The 20,868-nt window shown below is 47.2% G+C and overlaps 1 protein-coding gene across 8 annotated transcripts in view; it reads left to right on the top strand.

Moving 5' to 3' along the window:
• SRGAP3 (SLIT-ROBO Rho GTPase activating protein 3) overlaps positions 1 to 20,868 on the top strand; it is a 245,427-nt gene that overhangs the window by 154,852 nt on the left and 69,707 nt on the right. For all 8 annotated transcript variants that reach the window (XR_006264405.1, XM_043442109.1, XM_043442108.1 and 5 more), the window contains exon 4: positions 7,207 to 7,269. Coding sequence is in view for 7 of the 8 variants with exons in the window: in XM_043442109.1 (XP_043298044.1) it covers positions 7,207 to 7,269 (63 nt within the window). In the remaining variant the exon portion in view is untranslated. The remainder of the gene's footprint in view (positions 1 to 7,206; positions 7,270 to 20,868) is intronic.

The following is a 20,868-nucleotide window of genomic DNA, read 5'->3' as shown; positions in this document are numbered from 1 at the left end:
GTCACCAGACACAAGGCGCCAGAGCACCTGGTCAGCCCGGGTCCCATGCCGGATGGACCATCTGGCATGACAAGGCAAGCGGCAGTCAGTCCCACCCATGTCTCATCTTTTGTTATCAGAGCAAGGAGGAAGAAGAAGCCAGAGATGATCAGCATGGCTGACTTAGCCCTAACAGGGCAGGTGGGCCAAGGAGTACCAAGCCAAGGAGAACTTGAGCTGCCTGCAAGTGAGGGCAAGGACCAGGGATGCAGATTTTTGCACAGGTGGTGAGAATGTGCACATGATGGGCAGGTGGAGTCCAGAGGGCGTGCCTTCCTTTGCAGCCTGGACTTCTAGCCTGGACTCATCTCTATGACAGCACTGCTGTGGCTTCTCTTCACCTGTGTGCCCGCATCTCATCTAGGTGCTGGGGAAACAGGCCACAGAAAGTCCTTACGAGTGCCAGCTTTGGGGTTAGACCAACCAAAACCTGAGTCTGGCTCTGCCCCTTCCTAGCTGTATAGCCTGGGGCAAGTTGCTTAACTCATTTGAGCCGCCAGCCCTCATCTGCCACGTAGGTATAATAGTACCTGCCTTAAAGGTTTCCATTAGATAATGTATGGAGGTGACTTTGGACGGTGTTTACCGATGTAATGTACTCCAGAAATGCTGACTGTGGCTGATGGAACGGGAGCCAGGTCTCACTCAGCTTTCAGTCTTTAGTGCCACGTAGAGGCTGGTGTCTAGTAGGCCATTCAACAAATGCTTGCGTAAATCAAACTGAAGCCAGGTGAGGACCTGGCCACAGAGCTCCAGGAAACAGTAGTGTAAGCAGGAAGATGGGTTCAGGGGTGTGGGATTCTACAAAGGCAGTGGTGTCGGGGTCCACAGCGGGGTCAGGAGGTTCATTCTCAGGAAGCAGACTCTTCGGCAGCTCTCAGAGTTGGGGCCATGAGAAGGGTGCTTGTGTAAAGATCCTCCCACAGGTTCAGATTCGGCAGCTCTGGGATGGCTGTCTGGATGAGCACGAGGAGGATACAGACAGCCACCCCAGGGAGACCCCACTGGTTTCTGGGTCATAAACTCAAATGGGCAAATGAATGGAGATGCTGTGGCCAACCGGAGAGCACGACCCATCCAGAGGGGCCCCTGTTCTCCAATTTGGGGAGCTCAGCCTCTCTGGATCTTTTAGTTTTGCAAGAGAAGCTGAAAATCTGGACATGTAAGGAGAATTTTTTATTTTTAAATGCTGGGAAGAGTCAGATTTTTTGAACACTCTGAATGGCCAAATAAAACACATCTGTAGGCCAGAGAGGCTGCCACTTGGAGCCCTTGGGCAGCGGGTTCCACCCAGGGTGATTTTGTCCCCCAGAGAACTTTTGACAATGTCTGGAGATAATTTCTGTTGCTGCATCTTGGGATTGGGGTAGAGGGTGCTTATGGCATCTAGAGATTAGAGGCCAGGAAAGCTGCTAAGTGTCTTATAATTAAGCCCAGGACAGCTCCCCAACCCCCTTCAGAGTTATCTCGTCCTAAGGGAAGTTTAACTGACCTTAGCCATGGGCAAAAAAAGAGGCAGGGCCGGGGCCACCCGCCACCTGATTTTATAGACGTTGGGGTCAAAGAGACAGGGCTCTGTCCTTCCAACCCCAAGGAACCAGGGTTGCTGTGGTTGAACCCACCTTGGCACAATATAATCATATTTTACAGTCTGCACACTTCCTGTGCATGAAGGAAGCAACCCACCACCCCAGCCTCTATAGGCATGAAAGTCATGCAAAAAATGTGGACAGAGAGTGTGAATACACTGCCCCTGGGGTCCCCAAGGGCTGGGTGTGATGTTTGCTGGGGATGATCAGGGTTTTGGCCTCCTGTTCATGATGGAATGTTTGGTTTGGGTTCCTCATTCAGTAGTTTCTGGAACAGTAGTTGAGACTATTTCCTTTCCCAACAAAACCCAACCATAAAAAATAAAATGCCTTTAGTCCTTCACAGTTCAGTGACTGTTGGCTGAGCACTCACTGTGGCCAGTCCCACCCAGGCTGGTGCTGATGGGGAGAGAGCAGAGACTCAGGCAGTTTCCCTGTGGAAACTTGCTGCCTCCATCCAGCCCACCCTCCATCTACCCAGAGCTTCATCTTCTTGAAGGATCACAGACTGCTTATCAGACGCTCCTGCTCGCAAACCTTCAGAGGCTCCCAGATCCACTTTGTCAGCCTCTGTGATCTGGCCCAGCCTCCATGTCAAGCATGTCTTCTGCTCTTCTGTTGTTATGCTTCTGTATTTGCAAACCATACTTTCCCCTGTTCCTGGGGAGCATGCCTTTGCTCAGGCTGTGGCCCTTGCCTAGAATGCCATTTCTGGCCGCCCATGCAAGGTGAGGTGGTCCCTCCAGGCTCTTTATCCCCTCATCCCATATCACCTCTTTCACTCTTTTGCAGCCTTTTCCACATCATGCCATTTTGGTTCTTGATCCTTGATTCCACCAAACTGGGAAGAGTTGATAAAAAATTCAGTTTTGAATTCCCTTTCCTGGGCAATCTCCTCACATTGCCCCTGGCATCCAGTGGGTATTGATTCAGTCTGTAACGTGATTTCCCGAGCTCTTCACCTGTGTCTGGTATGATACCAGTGCTGCCATATGCATCATCTCTTTCCAGCCTCACAAGGACTTCATGACACCCATGGCATCGTTCCATATTTATGCATAAGGAGACTAAGGCTTAGAGGAATTGTCACTACATTCATTCATAGGTTCATTCAGCAAGTGTATTTAATGAGCACCCACTGGGTGACAGGCTCTGTGGCATCGCGGGAAGAGTGGGAAAGTGAGACAGTGCAAGCTGGGTACTGGGAAACTGACTCTGAGGCCTAAATTTAACAGCAGAATGATTAGGGAGATACTTGGGATCCACCCCTAGGGAGGGTGGAGGAGGGAGCAGAGTGAAGTCAAGCTGTGATGCAGGCAGTCTTACTCAAGGTCTTAGCTGGCCCTACAAGGAGTTCTAAAGATAGAACGACCCTTTAAAGCTGTCCAGGTTGAGACAGGAGAGACTGGTTTCTACGCCCCATATCTTTGGATGAGGCATCAATCTTTGGAAGGTTTGTCACCATGCCCTCTGATGTCACCATGCCCTCTGATGTCACCACTAAAGCATGCTCTCAGCTGGGGGCTATCTGCTGCCTGCGGTCCCAGTGACAAGGGGATCTGAGCACCTACCATCAGAGAGAAAGTCTGTTTGACCCCATGGGGTTTACCTTCAAATGGGGAATACAAGTGACAAATGCATAAACAAGTAGACAAGCAAGATCATTATACTTCCCATTGTAAGCGCAAAGAAGAGCAGTAACAGGCACTCCTTTTACAGGCGAGGAAGCAGAGGTGCTGAGAGGTTAAATGGTTTCTAACGTCCTGTCTCCAATCCCCATCACTCTGGCCCTGAATCTGAGCCCTCTCCACCTAGTAACTAGGCTTCCCAGGTGGCATTAATGGTAAAGGACCTGTCTGCCGGTGCAGGAGATGCAAGTTTGATCCCTGGGTCGGGAAGATCCCTTGGAGTAGGTCATGGCAACCCAATCCAGTGTTCTTGTCTGGGAAATCCCATGAACAGAGGAGCCTGGCGGGCTGTGATCCACGGGGTCGCAGAGTCAGACACAGCCGAAGCGACTTAGCATACAAGCATACCACCCTGTGCCAGTCACGTAGAGCCTTTAAAGTCAAGCTAAAGAGCTGGGTCTTGATCCTGTAGGCATTGAGGCAACTTTGGAGGAGCACAGTAAGGTACTTTTCTAGGAAATGACACTGGGATGGCCATGAGGAATCGGGGACTAGAGTCAGGACTTTGTTGAGGGGCAGCTTTAGGAATCTGGGCCCTGAAGTGATGCCATTGTCTGCTCTGGGACTGGTGATGGAAAATGTAGGTTGCTTTGGGCTGCGTGTGACAAAAAATCCAGCTTTTAAGTAACTAGTAAAGCCACAAAAGTAGAAATTCTGCCAGAGACAGCCTGTGGGTTCAGTTTAACTAGTTTCTTGGGAGGTCATTAGGATTTAGGTTTTCATTCTGCCACCCAAAGCTGCTTCCTCTCTTGGTCCTAAGAGGTCTGCTGATAGCCACTGAGGCTCCAGGCATTTTTGCTACCGCTCAGTAGAAGAGCCGAAACCTTCCCCTCAACCTTTTCAGTCCTCTTCCATGCAGTTGTCACATACTCACCCCTGGACTAACAACACATACAGAATGCACCATCTTGAGTCGGGATGGGGTTGGCTATGTCCTTGAAAGAACTTGGTTGGAGAGATGAACACAGGGCCAAATTCATGGCTCTGTTAGGAAGCAGGAAAGGCAAGAATGAATGCTGGGGAGGGAGCCGGCATTGTCTGCTGCAGAGAACAAAGTACCAGGCAGTTTGACGGTAGGATGCAGTGACAAGTTGGATTGAGGATGGAGGAATTTTTTAAAAGTGTCAAAGATAGCTCCAAATTTCCAGTCGCCGTGTCTAGGAAGATATTATCCCATTGACTGAACCTGAGGAGATGGAGGAAACGTCACACATTTTCTTTTGGATAATTTGAATTTGATGTGATGAGGGGGTCATCCAAATGATACTGTTTTGCAACAGCTGAAGATAGGGTCTTTGGGGTTGTGCAGACAGAGCCCAGGAGAGGGCCGTGGAGGTGATGACATGGCTGCCAATCACCGAGAAGTGGGAGCTGAAGTCAGCAGTGCGTGGGAAGCTGGCTGGGGCAGAGCTGAGAAGGCCAGACTCTTCCCAATAGAGCTGCTTCTAGAAATTCATCTGGCAAGGGTCCCTGCCCATGTGCACAGTGACAGAGGACAGAGATGTTCACCACATCCTTGTTTGGAATATTAAGAAACTCAAAACAACCTGCTGGTTAATTAGTTATGACATATCTGGTGTATGGAACCCCAAGCAGCTATTATTAATAGAAAAGGAGAATGCAAGAGCTACATGGCCTGTCCAGGAAAAAAAAAATCTGTCAGATATATTGTTTGGTGGAAAAAAGCAAGATGCAAAGGCTTGTGTGGATTACTTTCATTTATATTAAAAAAAGAACATATGCTATCCAGCTCTATGTGTGTATATTCATATTCTGTTTCTAGAAGGCATCAGAAGAAAACTTTAATAGTAGGTGCTTCTGGGAACTCAGGAGACCTACTTTTCACTTTTTACTTTGCTGGCTGTTAAGAGTTTCTTTAACCGTGTGCACTTGTTACCTAGCAAAAAAGTTATATCATAAAAATAAGTACATAAGAAACATAGTCTTGAGTGTCTGAGACATTGGCCAGACCAAGAGGAGGTCACTGAGGGGTGTCAGAGAGTCTGAAGCAAACGTCAGGGGGAGGGGCTGCAGGGGAAACTGAGGCAGCTGTTGAGACTCAGGGAGAGTGGAAGGAGATGGGAACGGCTTGTTGGGTACCCCTGTAGATGCCCATGATGTGACAGAAGGTTCCCTGGGAGCTCTACACAGAAAATTCTGCTGAGATAGTCCTGAGCTTCTGCACTGGGTCCGCTTGCTTTAGTCAGCAGAGCTGGAGGGAGGTCTAAACAGATCTCTGGAATTGCCCCAGAGCTCTTGTTGTCTGTTAGGAAATCTGACACCTGTAAGGGCTGCCTTCAGAGAGGTGATTCTTGGCCCTGCCAGGCCTAGAAGCTGAGGGGAATGAGATGGGCCTGAAGCAGAGCCCAGGAAGGCATGATGTCTGGTGCTAAACCTTCCTAGCGACCCCAGAGTCTAGGGCTCTGATCTGTGCAGGAACTAGAGGAAGGCTGGCCGTGCTGGGGGCCAAGGGGGCTGAGAGGGTCGAGAGAAAGGACAGGAGGGCTCTGCTGTCAAGGGCAGAGCTACCTTTGTCAGTATGGAAGTCTCACATGATGGCCTGGGCGAACAGGGAGAGTGTTTTCTCTCCCCTCAAATCATAATGACAATGCAGTCATCCAGCAATATGGGGAGTTTGGTTCCAGGACCATGAACACCACCGTGCCCTGCCCCGCCCCCCCACACCACAAGGTGGATACCAAAATCCAAAGATGCTCTAGATCTTTGTATAGAATGGCATAGTATCTGCATATAAAGATGTACATTCTCTAAATCATATACTTTAAATCATCTCTACATTACTTATAATACCTAGTACAATGTAAATACCATGTTAATAGTTATAAATTCTATGTGAATAGAATTATGTGTAAATAGCTGGCAGTACAAGGCAAATCGAAGCTTTGCTTTTTGGAACTCTCTAGGTTTTTTTTCCCCAAATATTTTTAATTCACAGTTGGTTGAATCCTTGGATGCAGAACACTTGGCTGACTGTAATAATAATAATAATAATAATAATACACAAAATAACAGAATCCTGACTCTTCAGGCTGAAGAGGACCTGGAAATTATCTGTTCATTGTTCTTTGACTTGTGTCTCTCAATATATTAAATATATATGTCACCTTGTGGTTTGGGTTGAGGTCAACTACATGTGCATCCTATATGCCCCACGCCTTAGAAAGTCCATGCACATGAGGGGATGAAAGCCTCTGAAAAGTTCTACAATAAGAAAACCTGTCTCATTTTGTTCAAGCAACTTTTTAAAGTTTATATGTATATATCCATATATATATATATATATATATATATATATCTTATAGATTCAATAGCTTCAGTTCCAAGGCCATGGGGCCAGACAGTGATGCAGCCAGGCTAGAACCCATACGCCCTGCCTCATGCTCCAGTGGACTCTCTATTTACTTGAGCTGTTCACTGAATTGAAAGGCTAGATGATTATTTGTTAAACTGGGTTCTTTGGAAGCCCAGTCTCATGAGATGTTAAGGAATGCTGAGCTAGGGACACACATTCTGGCCACATCAGGTTAGGATACCCAGGATTACAGAAAGATGAACAGGTTGACTGGCTGTGGGGCTCCTCAGAATATTTAGTATGAGGTCCCTGTGAATCACCAAGGTAGGGAGGTGATATATAGAGTTCCCCAGCTTACATGGTCCAGGAATTCCTGTTGTAAGGTGTCTCTCTCTGTGGATTTGTTTCATGGAGATGAGTTGAAGAATTCAGATATGGGTCAGTGAGGTTTATGTGGATTTCTGTACCCCTTCTCACATGACCCCAAGCATTGCTGCTCTTTCTGAGTTGAAAAGGAAGTTGGTCAGTGCAGCCAGCACCCTTCTGCCCCTTTGACATTTGTTCTTCCATGTTACAGAGCAAGGAGATTGGCCTGCAGATGCATGAGGAGCTACTGAAGGTCACCAACGAGCTCTACACAGTAAGTCTCACCCCGGTTCCGCTACTGGTTGGGATCGAGCCCCCTTTGCTTCCATGCCCAGCACTGGGGGAGGCTGGCCAGCCGTCTGGGTAACCTTGGGCCCTTTTGCTCTGTCCTTTGCCCGAGTGACAGCAGGATTATCAGGGTGGGAGATAATGGCTCACAGCCCCAGCTTCTGTTTCAGAATATCTGGGGAGGGGCCCTGGGCACATTTAGTTTGTAAAAGTTCATAGGGATTCAGATTACCTGCCAGCCATGAGAACGTGTTACCTTTCAAAGCAGAAGATGCCAAGCTGAGGTGGGGAGGGCCAGGCTCACTAGGACAGGCAGAAGCCGAGGCCCACTCCTTACCGACTGTGGGGTGTGGAGCTCATCTGGGTCTCCGTATTCTCATCTGCTAAATGGAGCGCTGTTCGGAGGCTCACATGAGGCCGGGGTGGGGTTGATAAGCACGCCTTGCCATCTCAGGGTCATAGTGTAAGAACGTGCACAATTTGGCCCAGAACGAACCTTGCTGCCTGCTTGGGCTTGAGATCTAACTGGTTTTGGGGTGGGTGTTAGAATCCAAGAAGGTGGGGGAATGGGGAACACAAACACACTGGTTAATGGTGCTGGAAGTTACAGCGTGTGCTTTGAGGAGCCATGGGCTTCCTTGGGGAGGAATGAGAACCCCAGGGACAGCCCCAGGGGTGGGGCGGCCCAGCAGACAGAACCACAGGCCTTCCACCCCTGAGCCCGCCAGGCTGGAATCAGACTGTTATGTTTAAAGTATGTGGAGATTCCTTATCAAGTGTCTCATTGAAAGGGGAGGATTCTGAGGCTAAAATTATATTTGAAAATCCCTGGTATGAGAGGACCAAGAGTAGGCTGTGAGAAGGCCCCTCTCATTGATACTGTTATTTCTCAGTCCACATCCTGGGTGACCAGTAGCTGGTGGACCCCTCAAAGGGGCTAAGAGGCTTTGCCCAAGAGCCTGGACTTCAGGTAGGAAGTCCTGCCTCAGACTCTAACCAGCTATGAGACTTTGGGCCAGGCATTTCCTCTTCTGGGCCTCAGTCTCCCAATCAGAAAAATGGGGGTGAGACTTCCTAGTGGTTGGTCTACCAACGTCGAAACACATATTTCTATGATTCCAAGTTAAGGAAAAAAATTTGAGCCCTGACAGTTTTTAATTAGATCATTGCTTTGGGTGAAAGGAGGCACTGCTCCTGGATAAAACATGACTTGACTTTGAGGCAGCTGGGATTGTGGGGAAGAGTCACCTCGTGGTTTATAGCACAGACTCTGGAGCCGGACACCTGGCTTCAAATCCAGCTGATGGACAGAAATAATAATGCCTGCCCCTTGTGAGAACAAAAGGGAAGATAAGTGAAGAACACCCAGGAGAAAGAGAACCCAGAGGCGCAGTGTGTCAGAGCCCACAGTCCTCTTAGACTCTGTCTCCACCTCCCTGGAGGGTGTGAGGGTGAGGCAGGCTGTGCGTTCCTGCAGTGGGGAAGCATGGGGACGAAGGGGCGAGACTGGAAACCAGATGAAATGTTTCTCTGCAGAGCGTTTGTTCTCCATCCAGGACCTTTTCCTGTTTCTCAGGCACTTCACATCCACGGTGTTCCAGCACCTGGGTCTATGTTTGGGACCCGGGCTGGTCACACTGAGATCTCGAAGCTTTCCTCCGGGCTTCAGCGGGGCTCCCCTCCTGGGTGCTCTGTTCACCCCAATCCCCACCTTGGCTGCTTCACCCCCGTTACTCCCCCTGCCGACAGCTGCCCTCTTTCCTCTTACACTTACTTCTGTCATACTCAGTTTTCAAACGCAGACCAAGCTCCACCACCTTAAGAAAGCCGTCACCTCTGGGCCTCAAATTCCTGCAGCGGTTTTTTTTTTTTTTTTCCTGCAGCGGTTTTAAAAAAAAACTCCGTGTGTTATCTTGAAGTTCTCTGCCCTGTCTGTTCAGTTGGCATATACACTCCCTGGCATCAGATCTTGGTGAGAAGCACTACACTTGAGGCCCAAAGACGCAGATCGAGCCCGGCTGCTGTGTCTTGGGCAGGTTACTTCAGCTGTCAGTGAAACTCAGGTTGGCAATAAAAGCTTTCTCCAGTTTGTGGGCTGGATAGGGCAGGCAGTTGTTAGGGACCAAGAGGGTGATGCTGGTGCCTACACACGTGTGTCCCTGCTGGCCGTGGGGCAGGGTGGCTGGACAGAAGTGCATGCCCTTGGTATTAGACGAACAGGCCAGGTGGGCAGGTTGGTCCCTCTTTCCATCTCCCAGCTGCTTCTCAATGGCCTCAGAACTGGTAGGGAAGGAAGGGTCAGCCCCTCCCCACTCTTCCTTTTGCCACTTGCTGCAGAAAAGTGAGAACATAGCAGTGCCTATAGCATGCCCGCTCCATCAGGGCATTTGTTGTCTATACTGAGTTTTCAGTAGTTGACCAGAAATTCACTTAAATTCAAATATTTGGGACTGCCTTCTATGATCTTAGCACCACAGGAGGCAGAGCAGCAGGCTGTGAATATTTCAAGAGTTGGTCTTTGAAGTGTCTTGTACATCCCTGTTATTCCCAGGGTACTTATTGAGGGATAGAAGGAGCGATGTATGAATAAATGAAAGAAGCTGGTTTTGTCTGCAAGGAGTTTAGAACCTGCACAGGAAGATGAGAGTAAACTTGTGAACTGGTGATATAGCGTGTGCTGGATATCTGGACTCGGAGGGAGGGCGCCTGGACTGTGGGTCCCCGGGGGTGGCACCAGGTTCTCTGCAGTCCCCGAGGGTGGTGCTGCCACCTAGAAGGCAGTCGGTACAGACTGGCTGAGTGAGGTAATGAGGGGGAGTATGGGCATTCCTGAGAGACTCACTGAAGATTCAAAAGGTGAAGGGCTGGCTCCCGGTGGGTTACTGAAATCCAGGGTGAGTTCTGAGCCCAGTGCCTTTGGATGGTAGGAATTAGTAAAGCAGAGGGGGAGAGAGGAAGAGAAAAGGAATTCTCAGGAGGGGAGACGACATAGGATCATAGCAGAGCAAACATTACAGGGGGAGGTGGGTTTGAATTTCTGCTGCACCACCTCCCAGCTCAGCCAAGTCAAATACCGTCTTTGGACCTCATTTTCCTTATTGTCAAAACAAGGATAGTAATAACAACCATGGCCAGAATGTATTTCACACTTTTAGATACTTTATATGTATCATTTAATTAACACACATTTTACAGATAAAGAAACTGAGTCACAAAGAAATAAAGCCTCGCTTAAGGCTTTATCAGTTATCAATGACTGTGTAACAAGTTATGTCAAAACTCAGTGTCTGAAAATGACAACTATTTTATTTGCTCATGATTCTGTGGGTTGGTGATTTGGGCTGAGTTCCACTGGAGCCACTGATATGGATACAATTTCCTGACCAAGCAAAAAAAAAAAAAAGATCTCAAAATGGGAAAACACCAGTGGGGTTTCAAGCCTTTGTGTCACCTGCACTGACAGCTCATTGCCCAGATCAAGTCTCACAGCCAGTCCACAGTTGTAGGATGGAGAGGCAACCTGCTTCTGAAGTGCCAGTGCAAAGTGATCTCCCTGAGGCCCTCGAGCCGCTGCTGTGGCCATCTTCACAAACAATCCACCGAAGCACCCCGCTACTGAGGGCACTCTGGACCCCAGTTCCACGCTTTGTTATTGGGGATTTCTTTCTGGTTACCATGCCTGGTTATGCAAGCCTTTAGATGTTCCCTCCTCTCCCAGCCCGAGTCATGACCACAGGGACTAAAAAGGAAATGATGTTGAGAAAGGATTGTCCAGGAAGTCCCACGTTTTCTCTTGTAATGTTTTATAGAAGAGGTGGTAAGGGCATAGTGATGATAGAGATCAATGCTTAAGGTTGCCTGTTTCCCACTTTAGGGAAAAGACTTGTCCCCATCTGGGATCAGGAAGGACACAGAGAAGACTGCAGGGCTGGGCATTTTGTTAGTTCATTTGTTCATTGGTTCATTCATTCATTCATTCACACTTGCCAAGGCTTCCCTCTGCCTAGTCCTCATCACCTTGAGGCACCCTTCTTTCTAAAACATGGCAGGGCACGTGCACACACACATGCACACCCCACGTCACACCTCACCTCTTTTCCCCTAGACTGCCATCAGCCTGATGCAATATGGCTCTTGCTCATCATGTATTGGCCTGGGAGGAAAGAAGGGCAGACGTCCAGAATGTGGGCCAGTGTGCCAGTCCTTCTGGAAGAAGCAAAGCCAGAACAAAACAGAAACAACACATTCTGTTTTTGTTGTTCAGCTAAAAATATGTTCAGATTTTCAATAGTTCTACCTCACAAAATGCACCTGTTGTGCTTTGCACTAACAAACATTGTAGCGTCTGCCACCTGGCCCCTCCTCTGGGCTCAGGAGCTCTGTTTGAGGCTTCCCCAGTCAGGGCTGCTGCGCCTGCCTTCCCAGCCCAGCACTGCTAGTGGGGCCCTGAGACTTGGTTCAGGGCAATGTGGAGGGGGCTGTGGAGCATCCACACAAGCCCACTGCTGGTGACAGGTGGACACTGGTTGGAGTAACACAGATGGGTTCTACCTTTTACTTACTCCATCTTTGATTTGATTTGCACTGGGCTTAGGCATGTGAAATCAACTCTGGGCACTCAGATAAATTTTTGCAGTCTCCCTGTCTCCCTATCGATGACCATTCTCAGGGATGCAATAGTAGAGAGAGCTTGAGACAGGATCCTGCAACCTGGGTTCTGGCCCCAGCTCCATGCCAGCTTCACTGTGTGTCTTTCTGCACTGACATCTGTCATCACTAAAGTATAACCACTGTGCTTTCATCATGCCATTGGGCCCTGTGCCATTTACTTAATAGTTTTCTTTAAGTCAACTCTTAAAAAAAACAAAAACCTCTCCCTGTTGTAATTAATTTGTGGAGAAGCAGCCGTGTGTATTGGAAAGAATACAGGTTTTTAGAACCAAATGGACCTGGGTTACAAGTCCTGTCACTTGCCAAACCCTTTGAGTCTCAGCCCCCTAGAATATGGGGTTTCACTACCTTATCCTCTGGATTCCATGAGTGAGTGGCATAGAGCATAGCACAGTGCCTGGCAGATATCAGTGTTAAATCACTGTGTGTTTATGAAAGTGAAGCATAAATATTTTTCATTTTTTCTTCTCTCTCTCCTCCTGCCTACAGCACCACTAGGCTAGCTCAAGCTCAGAGAATATTTTGCCTAAAAAAGTTCAGCCACCTCCTGATTGCTCTCGCATCTCCCATCCTCCCTTCTTCCATACTTGAGCCAGAGAGGCCATTTGTAAAGAATTGTTGAATATTTAGAGATAGATAATGCATGCACTATGGAAAAAAACCCCTGATTGTTAAGCAGTACAAAAAGGTACCAAGTGACAAGTGTGTCTCCTGTTCACTGCCTCTCCCCCACCTCCCATACATGCCCAGGTATTAGTTTCTAGTTCAGCGGGTGACTCCTTGGAGAGATATTTAATTCATCACCAACATACATGGACACGTGTATGCTGCACAAGGGACACCAGCTGGGCCTACTGTTCTGCATCTTGCTTTTATAGCTATGTTTTGGAGATTGTTTCATTTCACTAGTGGTTAGAGCCTCCACTCTTACATGGTGCTTATCACATGCCAGAAATGGGTCTCAATGCCCAGCGTCTTAATTCTTTTCATCCTCAGTTCACTTTTGAGGTAGGCGGTGCTGTTATCACCCCATTTTGGAGACAAGCGGTGTGAGGCACAGAGAGGCCAGGTAGCCAGCCCAAGGTCACCCAGTGGGGGAGTGGCAGCGCCTGCTCCAAGTCTACTCACAGAAGTTACTTACTAAATGCATTCAACTATTTATGTAAACACACATGTATTTAAAAAAGTGGCAACCCGCTCCAGTATTCTTGCCTGGAAAATTACATGGACAGAGAAGCCTGGCAGGCTATAGTCCATGGGACCACAAAGAGTTGGACATGCCTGAGCGCCTTTCACATGCACACGCACACACACACACTTATATATATTTATTTTGGAAGGAAATGACAGTTCACATTAGTGAGTGAAAACAAACTGGCATAACAGGTTTCCATTAACTAAATGGAGAAAAAATAATGTTAATTCTTTTAAAAAAACTTTTTATTTTATATTGTAGTATAGTGATCAGCAATGTTGAGATAGTTTCAGATGAACAACAAAGGGACTCAACCATACCTAAACATGTATCCATTCTTCCCCAAACTCCCCTCCCATCCAGGCTGCCACATAACAGTGAGCAGAGTTCCCTGTGCTATTTAGTAGGTCTTTGTTGGTTATACATCTTAAATATAGCAGTGTGTACATGTCCATCCCAAACTCCCTAACTATCCCTTCCAATATTAATTCTTGCTGCTGCCTTCAAGGCAGGCATTAACTATGAGAGCACTGAGCTGAGTTTTTTCCCTGAATATAATCAGGAGGATTCCAAGAGAACTGAAAAGAGTTAATAACATGTCTGCAACACCTGAAATCACTTCTCTAACACAAGTAAGTGGTTCCTATTGCACACTTCAATGGCTTCAACAATATGTGAACCATGAACTTCCAGATGTTCAAGCTGGTTTTAGAAAAAGCAGAGGAACCAGAGATCAAATTGCCAACATCCGCTGGATCATTGAAAAAACAAGAGAGTTCCAGAAAAACACCTATTTCTGCTTTATTGACTATGCCAAAGCCTTTGACTGTGTGGATCACAATAAACTGTGGAAAATTCTGAAAGAGATGGGAATACCAGACCACCTGACCTGCCTCTTGAGACATCTGTATGCAGGTCAGGAAGCAACAGTTAGAACTGGACATGGAACAACAGACTGGTTCCAAATAGGAAAAGGAGTACATCAAGGCTGTATATTGTCACTGTGCTTATTTAACTTATATGCAGAGTACATCATGAGAAATGGTGGGCTGGATGAAGCACAAGCTGAAATTAAAATTACTGGGAGAAATATCAGTAACCTCAGATATGCAGATGACACCACCCTTATGGCAGAAAGTGAAGATGAACTAAAGAGCCTCTTGATGAAAGTGAAAGAGGAGAGTGAAAAAGTTGGCTTAAAGCTCAACATTCAGAAAACAAAGATCATGGCAGCTGGTCCCATCACTTCATGACAAATAGGTGGAGAAATAGTGGAAACAGTGGCAGACTTTATTTTTGGGGGCTCCAAAATCACTGCAGATGGTGACTGCAGCCATGAAATTAAAAGTCACTTACTCCTTGGAAGGAAAGTTATGACTAACCTAGACAGCATGTTAAAAAGCAGAGACGTTACTTTGCCAACAAAGGTCCATTTAGTCAAGGCTATGGTTTTTCCAGTAGTCATGTATGGATGTGAGAGTTGGACTATAAAGAAAGCTGAGCACCGAAGAATTGATGCTTTTGAACTGTGGTGTTGGAGAAGACTCTTGAGAGTCCCTTGGACTGCAGGGAGATCCAACCTGTCCATCCTAAAGGAGATCAGTCCTGGGTGTTCATTGGAAGGACTGATGCTGCAGCTGAAACTCCAGTACTTTGGCTACCTGATGTGAAGAGCTGACTCATTTGAAAAGACCCTGATGCTGGGAAAGATTAAAGGCAGGAGGAGAAGGGATTGACAGAGGATGAGATGGTTGGATGGCATCACTGACTCAATGGACATGAGTTTGAGTAAACTCTGGGAGTTGGTGATGGACAGGGAGGCCTGGCATGCTGCAGTCCATGGGGTCACAAAGAGTTGGACATAACTGAGCGACTGAACTGAACTGAACTGAATTGCACACTTTGGGAAACCCTGACACAGTGCAAGTTAGCTGGGCCTTGGTCCTCAATTCCACATCTGCAGGATGAAGGCAGGAAGCTAGAGGAACTCTGAGGTTCCTCTCAGGCTTGTCTCTTCATGCTGCCCTGGGAGAGAGACCAGGGCATGGCTCCGATTCAGGGCAGGGCAGGCTCTGCTGGACTGTCACAGCCTGCTGGCCAGGCGTGTGCCCAGTGTCATCTAGGGCCAGCAGTGGTCCTTAGAAGAATGGGGGCAATAAGGTTTCCCTCTAGACAGCTGCCCCACCCCTCTCAGTTCTCCCACGGAGACATTCCTTCACACAGATGACGTTTACTGATGATCCATGTGTCCAGAGGATGGGTCATGGCTTCGCCATGTGACAGGTGTCAGTGGGGATATGGACACAGTGTGAGCGGAGAAGAGATGGTGTTGGATTGGAGCTGGATGACAGTGGACTTTCCTGGGTGGAGAGGGAGGCACAGAAGCAGGAAGCCAGGATAAGACAGGAGTCGCCCCTGTTCAGCCAGTCAGTGTGAGCCAGTGGGGACCAGGGTTGATCCTGGGTAGTGGGAAACCTAGAGGGGAAGGAAGTCCGCCTTTTGGGATTCATTCAGGAGCAAGAGACAGAAAGCCAGGACAATCTGACATATGTCAAAATGGCAACTTATTGAATCTCGGAGGCTGCATTGTCTTTCTCCCCAGCAGAGTGTGTAATCTGAGGGCAGAGACCCTGTCTGTCTTCCACACAGTAAAATTTGCAGCACCTGGTATATCGTGTCTGCACATAATAAATTGTTCAATAAATACTTAATGATTGGAAGTGTAGCTGCCCGCCCCTCATATACTCACCAGAGCAAAGGCAGCAGAACGACATCTCCTCCATTTTATCTTATTCCCTCCCTCACTTTTTCTTCTTTTCTGTCTCTCTTTCCCCCTCCCTTCCTTCTTTCCTTCCTTCCACCCATCCCCTCCCTCATTTGATGTTGTTTTTCTCTACAGGAGGCTTCTCTCCTGTGGAGATAAAGTTGGCCCACGTCCATCCCCCTCCCCATCCCCGCCCCCCACAGGCTCACTTCCTATCAGCTCAGCGCCCCCTAGTGGACAGCAAGCACTGCCTTCCCCGTGTCTCCAGCAGAGCCCCAGGGCTGTTTCTAACTGGCCAGGCTGGGGGTCCCATCACTGCAGCCAGATTAACATCATGTTTACTGACAGGTCAGGCCTGGGTCTCCTGCCCACATGCAAGGATTGGAGGGCAGTGTCGGTTTCCCTTGAACCACATGGGCTGAGAACAGTGGAAGGGAATTTGGGGGATTTCCTCAAGGAAAATCAGGAAGCCATTCCAGAAGGAGGAGGACTGGCTGGTCCTCGACAGAGAGAAACAGCAGATGTCTGCTGAGGGAGAGAAGCTGGGGGAGGAGAAGAAAGTGGCTCCGTTGGCTGGTTTTCAAACAAGCACCTGGTGGTGTTCTACCTGTAAGCTGTTCCTCAAGCCTGTTTGGCTCAGTTTCTCCTGGGCTTAATACTGACGTCGCTCCCTTTGTCTGGAACAATCCTCCCCCACTCCACACCCTGTCCACCCATCTGACAGCTGCTCTTCCTTCAAGGTTTAGTTTAGATATCACTTCTCCTCTAAGAAGCCTTCCTTTAGCAGCCCTTACTCCCCTCATGATAGCACTTCTCATATGCTGTGATAATCACTTGCATAATTGTTTGTCTCCCTACTAGAGTGTGTATTCAGTAAGACTGTCTCTGTCTTCTATATTGTAGTGTCTCCTCGTATAGGTCCAAGTTCAGTACCAGGTGCATCGTGAGCTGTTCAATAAATATTTAACAATTGAAGGTGTAGCTGTTGCCCTACCCCCAAAGATTATATATTCATTAGAGCAAAGGCAATAGAACTCTATTTTATCCTCGTCCATCCCATCCTTTCACCTACTCACCCATCTGTCAAGCCATCCATCCATCCATCCATTCATTCACCTTCCACCCATCTATCCATCTTTCCATGCATCCTTCCACCCACCCACCTATCTACCTATCCAGCCACCACTTTATCCAGCCAGCCATCTAGCTGTCATTCATTTATTCATGCAAATATACACTGATACTTGCTGGGTACCAATCTCTGCTGTAATACAGGGATTATGATCATGGACAGTGTCCTGGACCTTATGGACTTTGCACTTGCGTTGGGTGAGACAGTTTGTAAATGTGCAAAATGAATAAGACAGTGATTAGAAGTTCTACAGAGAATGTAGGCAGCACAGAATGTGGGTGGTCGGACTGAAGTTTGGGTACTTCTCTTTTCCTTAAGGATGTCTTTGTTATGCTCTGGCCAAGGGTCTCGCTTCGTTCACAACTCTTGTGTGGCCCAGGGGTGGCCCTTCCTATTGGGTGGAGGACACGTACACAGAACTGCATGTTGAGAACTTTTTTTTCCAAAAACTGACCTTTATCCTGCCCCAGCCTGTCCTTTTATTAATGATGTAAACTTCCAGATTACCTTTGCCTTCTTTTGCATCTAAATCTGGATTTGAAGAACCGTGCAGATAATACTTTGCTATTTTCATGATCTGAGGCTTTGGGAAGATGCAAGAGGCACAGTGTGCGCAGCAAAGGCAGCATGATCACCAGAAGAGGAAATACTAACAGCCTGGCCATCTGGCTTGCTGTATGACTTAGGCCCCAAACTTGCCATTTCTGGGCCTCAGTCTCCTTCAGTGACAGGATAATAGACCAAGGTTTCTGGAGCATCTCTGAGAACCTATGAAACTGATTTGGAGCCAAGAACAGTGGTCTCCACTTACATGTCCCTACCTAGTACTTCTCAACCTGTGCTAGACTTCTTCTGAAAGACTGTCCCTGATAGGATCTCGAGGGCTGGAAACTGAACTCCCATCTGGCAGTAAGCTTCTGGTTATCTCTGAGGCCCCTCCAGAGATCCCAGGTTGAAGACTGTGTCCCAGTGACTTGACTGAACTCCTGCATCCTCCTCTGCTCCCTTCCACGCCCCCACACTGCTGGCAGCCTGCCACTCTGCCGTCACAGCTTCCCAAGGTCTCTGCAAGCCCCCCCTCTGGTCTCTGCCAGGCAGCACAGAGGGGTTAAGCCTCTGCCACACAGCCACCCGGCAAATGGTGGGAGGGTCGTCTCAGAAGCAGGTCTCCTGGGTCTCCATGGTGCAGATCACCCTTTCATCCCTGTGTTGTGGTTTCCTTGTCGGTAAAGCAGGCAGAATATAGTCTACCTCACAGGTGTTTTGTGAAAAATAAGTGAATCAATGTCTGTGAGGTGCTTAGAACTAGGCCTGGCATGTAGTAAGTGTTCAGTAAATGTGAGCTGCTATTATTATTATTCTGCTGCCTCCCAGGATTAATTGAAATGCTCCTTGTGGGTAATAAGAAGAGAGGTTTGCAAAGTCTGAAGTAATAGGTAAATTTAAATATTATTCAGCACCTCCTGGACTGGCAATATTAAGCAGACTGTTCTGGACCATTGAGCTAAGGGCCTTTCATGCCAAAGCCCCTGTTTCAGGTAATTAAATAAAGGAAGCATCTAGAGGGTTCTGGGCATTAATAGACCTCACTTCAGAGATGTCCCCAGGTGAACTTTCTTGTGGTAGCTGTCTGACATAAGTGACCCTGGACAGTCCAGTTTACCGTGATTCTTGGGATCAGGAATTACCAACTGAATCACATAGAGTTTGACCCCAGGGTCATTGGGCTGTGTTCTCCAATCATGGGGTTTTTGGAACGCAGTTCAGAGACTACTTTGGGAATGTGGCTTGATGGAGGGCAGGAAGAGTACTCTGTGATTCAAGAGGAGTAGAAAAGTAACCAAAGGAAAATGTGGGAGGCTGAGAAAGCCCAGCTGGGATGCTGACCTTGATCACTTGGATGAATGGATACCTGGATGATTGGATGGGAAGCTCTAGGTGCAAATTGAAATGCTGTCTCTTCCTCTGAACTACCCGACACACACGATAAATCAGTGCTTGAGATAAGCAGACCTCAGCAGCTGAAATGGGGGGAAAAAATGGATTTTGCATGAATCCTTGAACCCAGAAAGGAAATGGAGTTCAGAAACGAACAGCACCAGCAGCGCGGGGAGGAATGCAGACACCAGTGGTGTCTGTGAAGGTGCAGGGGTCAAGGAAAGGTTCGAGAATGGGAAAGGGGCCCAGAGACAGCCTTCAGCAGGCTTCCCAGCTCTGAGCCACGTTCCATTCCAGGAGCCCTGGCTTAAAGATTGTTGAAGTAGGCAACGACGTTGGTCACCCATAAACCTGCAGTCATTGCCTTTGGCCACTAGATGTCGAAAACACATTGATCTGGCACATTTTCTGGCCCATTGAGTTGTTTAGAAGTAAGCTTAGAGAAGTCGGAGGGGATGAAGGAAGGGATGAAACCAGCCAGAAGGGCCTCTCTAGAGGCTTTAGAGCAACTGCAAAAAAAAAAAAAAAAAATGGGCTGGATGCAGAAAAGTCTTCCCACCAAGACCCACAAAGAAAAGTTAATTGCAAGTTTTCATTTATTGTTTTGAAATTTGGAGAGGTTTTCAGGATGAAAGGAGGGAGAAATGTGGTGTAGAATAAATTTTTTTCCCACATTAGCTAATGTTTTCTAAAGTTTGTATTTTCCTGAAGTAAAATAAGTAAGTTTAAGATTTTCAAACACTCAGCCCAAATCGGGGATGTAGATGGTGGTGGCAATGGTCGTGGCTTATGCTTACATAGCTTTTACTGTGTGGTTGGTATTTATTTCAGTATCTTAAAAAAATTAACTTATTTAGTCTCACCACAAACCTAAGAGATAGGTGCTTTTATTATCCCTATCTTATAGATGAGGGAGCAGAGGTCAGAGAGGTTATGTGACTAGCCCAAGATCACACAGCTGGTAAGTGGCAGCATCAGGATTCAGCCCAGATATTTAGGCCAGAATCCGCATTCTTACCTAACTTGCTCTACAATAGATGTTGCCCCTGCTGACTCCTGACATATGACAAACTTCCTTAACAACAGATCAATGCTGTGATTTCATGATAAGAATCACAGAAGAAACCTCCTTATTCTAATAGTCTAACTTCACAGGACTTTGAAGTGAAGGAGGTAATAACATTGGCCAGTAATTCATTCGGAGTTCTTTGACTTAAAGCGCCTGGTTAGGCAGAATCATGTCCCATCCCCGGGGGAAACACCTCTGCTCCATTAGCTGCTGTTAATTGTCCAAACAACAGGAGAAAAGGACCAACAAGACTCAGGAGCCATGATTTCCAGAAATTTCTTGTGTTTTTTAGTATAGAAAGATGATCATAAACTTGATATTGCACTGGAAAAGTATACTCCTAGTTGGGAACTGGGAAATAGAATACTATTGGTATAGGACTGGCCTCGCTTGCTCTAAAGCTGCTCCAAATACATCTGCTGAGCAAATGGTAATGAATTAAGGCAACAGTATGATATAACAGTATTAAAAGTCTGAGACCAAATTTTTACTGTGGTTACGTATATCATTTACACTTACTTTATGACCCTCTATTCCACTCCTATTTACTTAGGAGTAACGAAAACATCCATCAACAGAAAGAATTGTATGTGAACATTCTTAGCAGCGTCGTTCATAATAGCCAGAAGCTATACACAATCCAAATAATGATCAACATGTGAACAGATAAACAAATTGTGGTATAGCCATACAAGGGAATACTAATCAGCAATAAAAAAGAATTGCTGATACATGCAGCAACATGGGAGAATCTTGGAAAAATTATGCTGAGTGAACAAGGGTAGGTGTAAAAGAGTTTATACTCTACGGGTCCAT

This window comes from Cervus canadensis, chromosome 22, assembly GCF_019320065.1.
Source record: "Cervus canadensis isolate Bull #8, Minnesota chromosome 22, ASM1932006v1, whole genome shotgun sequence".
Lineage (NCBI taxonomy): Eukaryota > Metazoa > Chordata > Mammalia > Artiodactyla > Cervidae > Cervus > Cervus canadensis.
The sequence above is the reverse complement of the archived record's forward strand: the minus strand, read 5'-3'. Positions and strand labels throughout refer to the sequence as shown.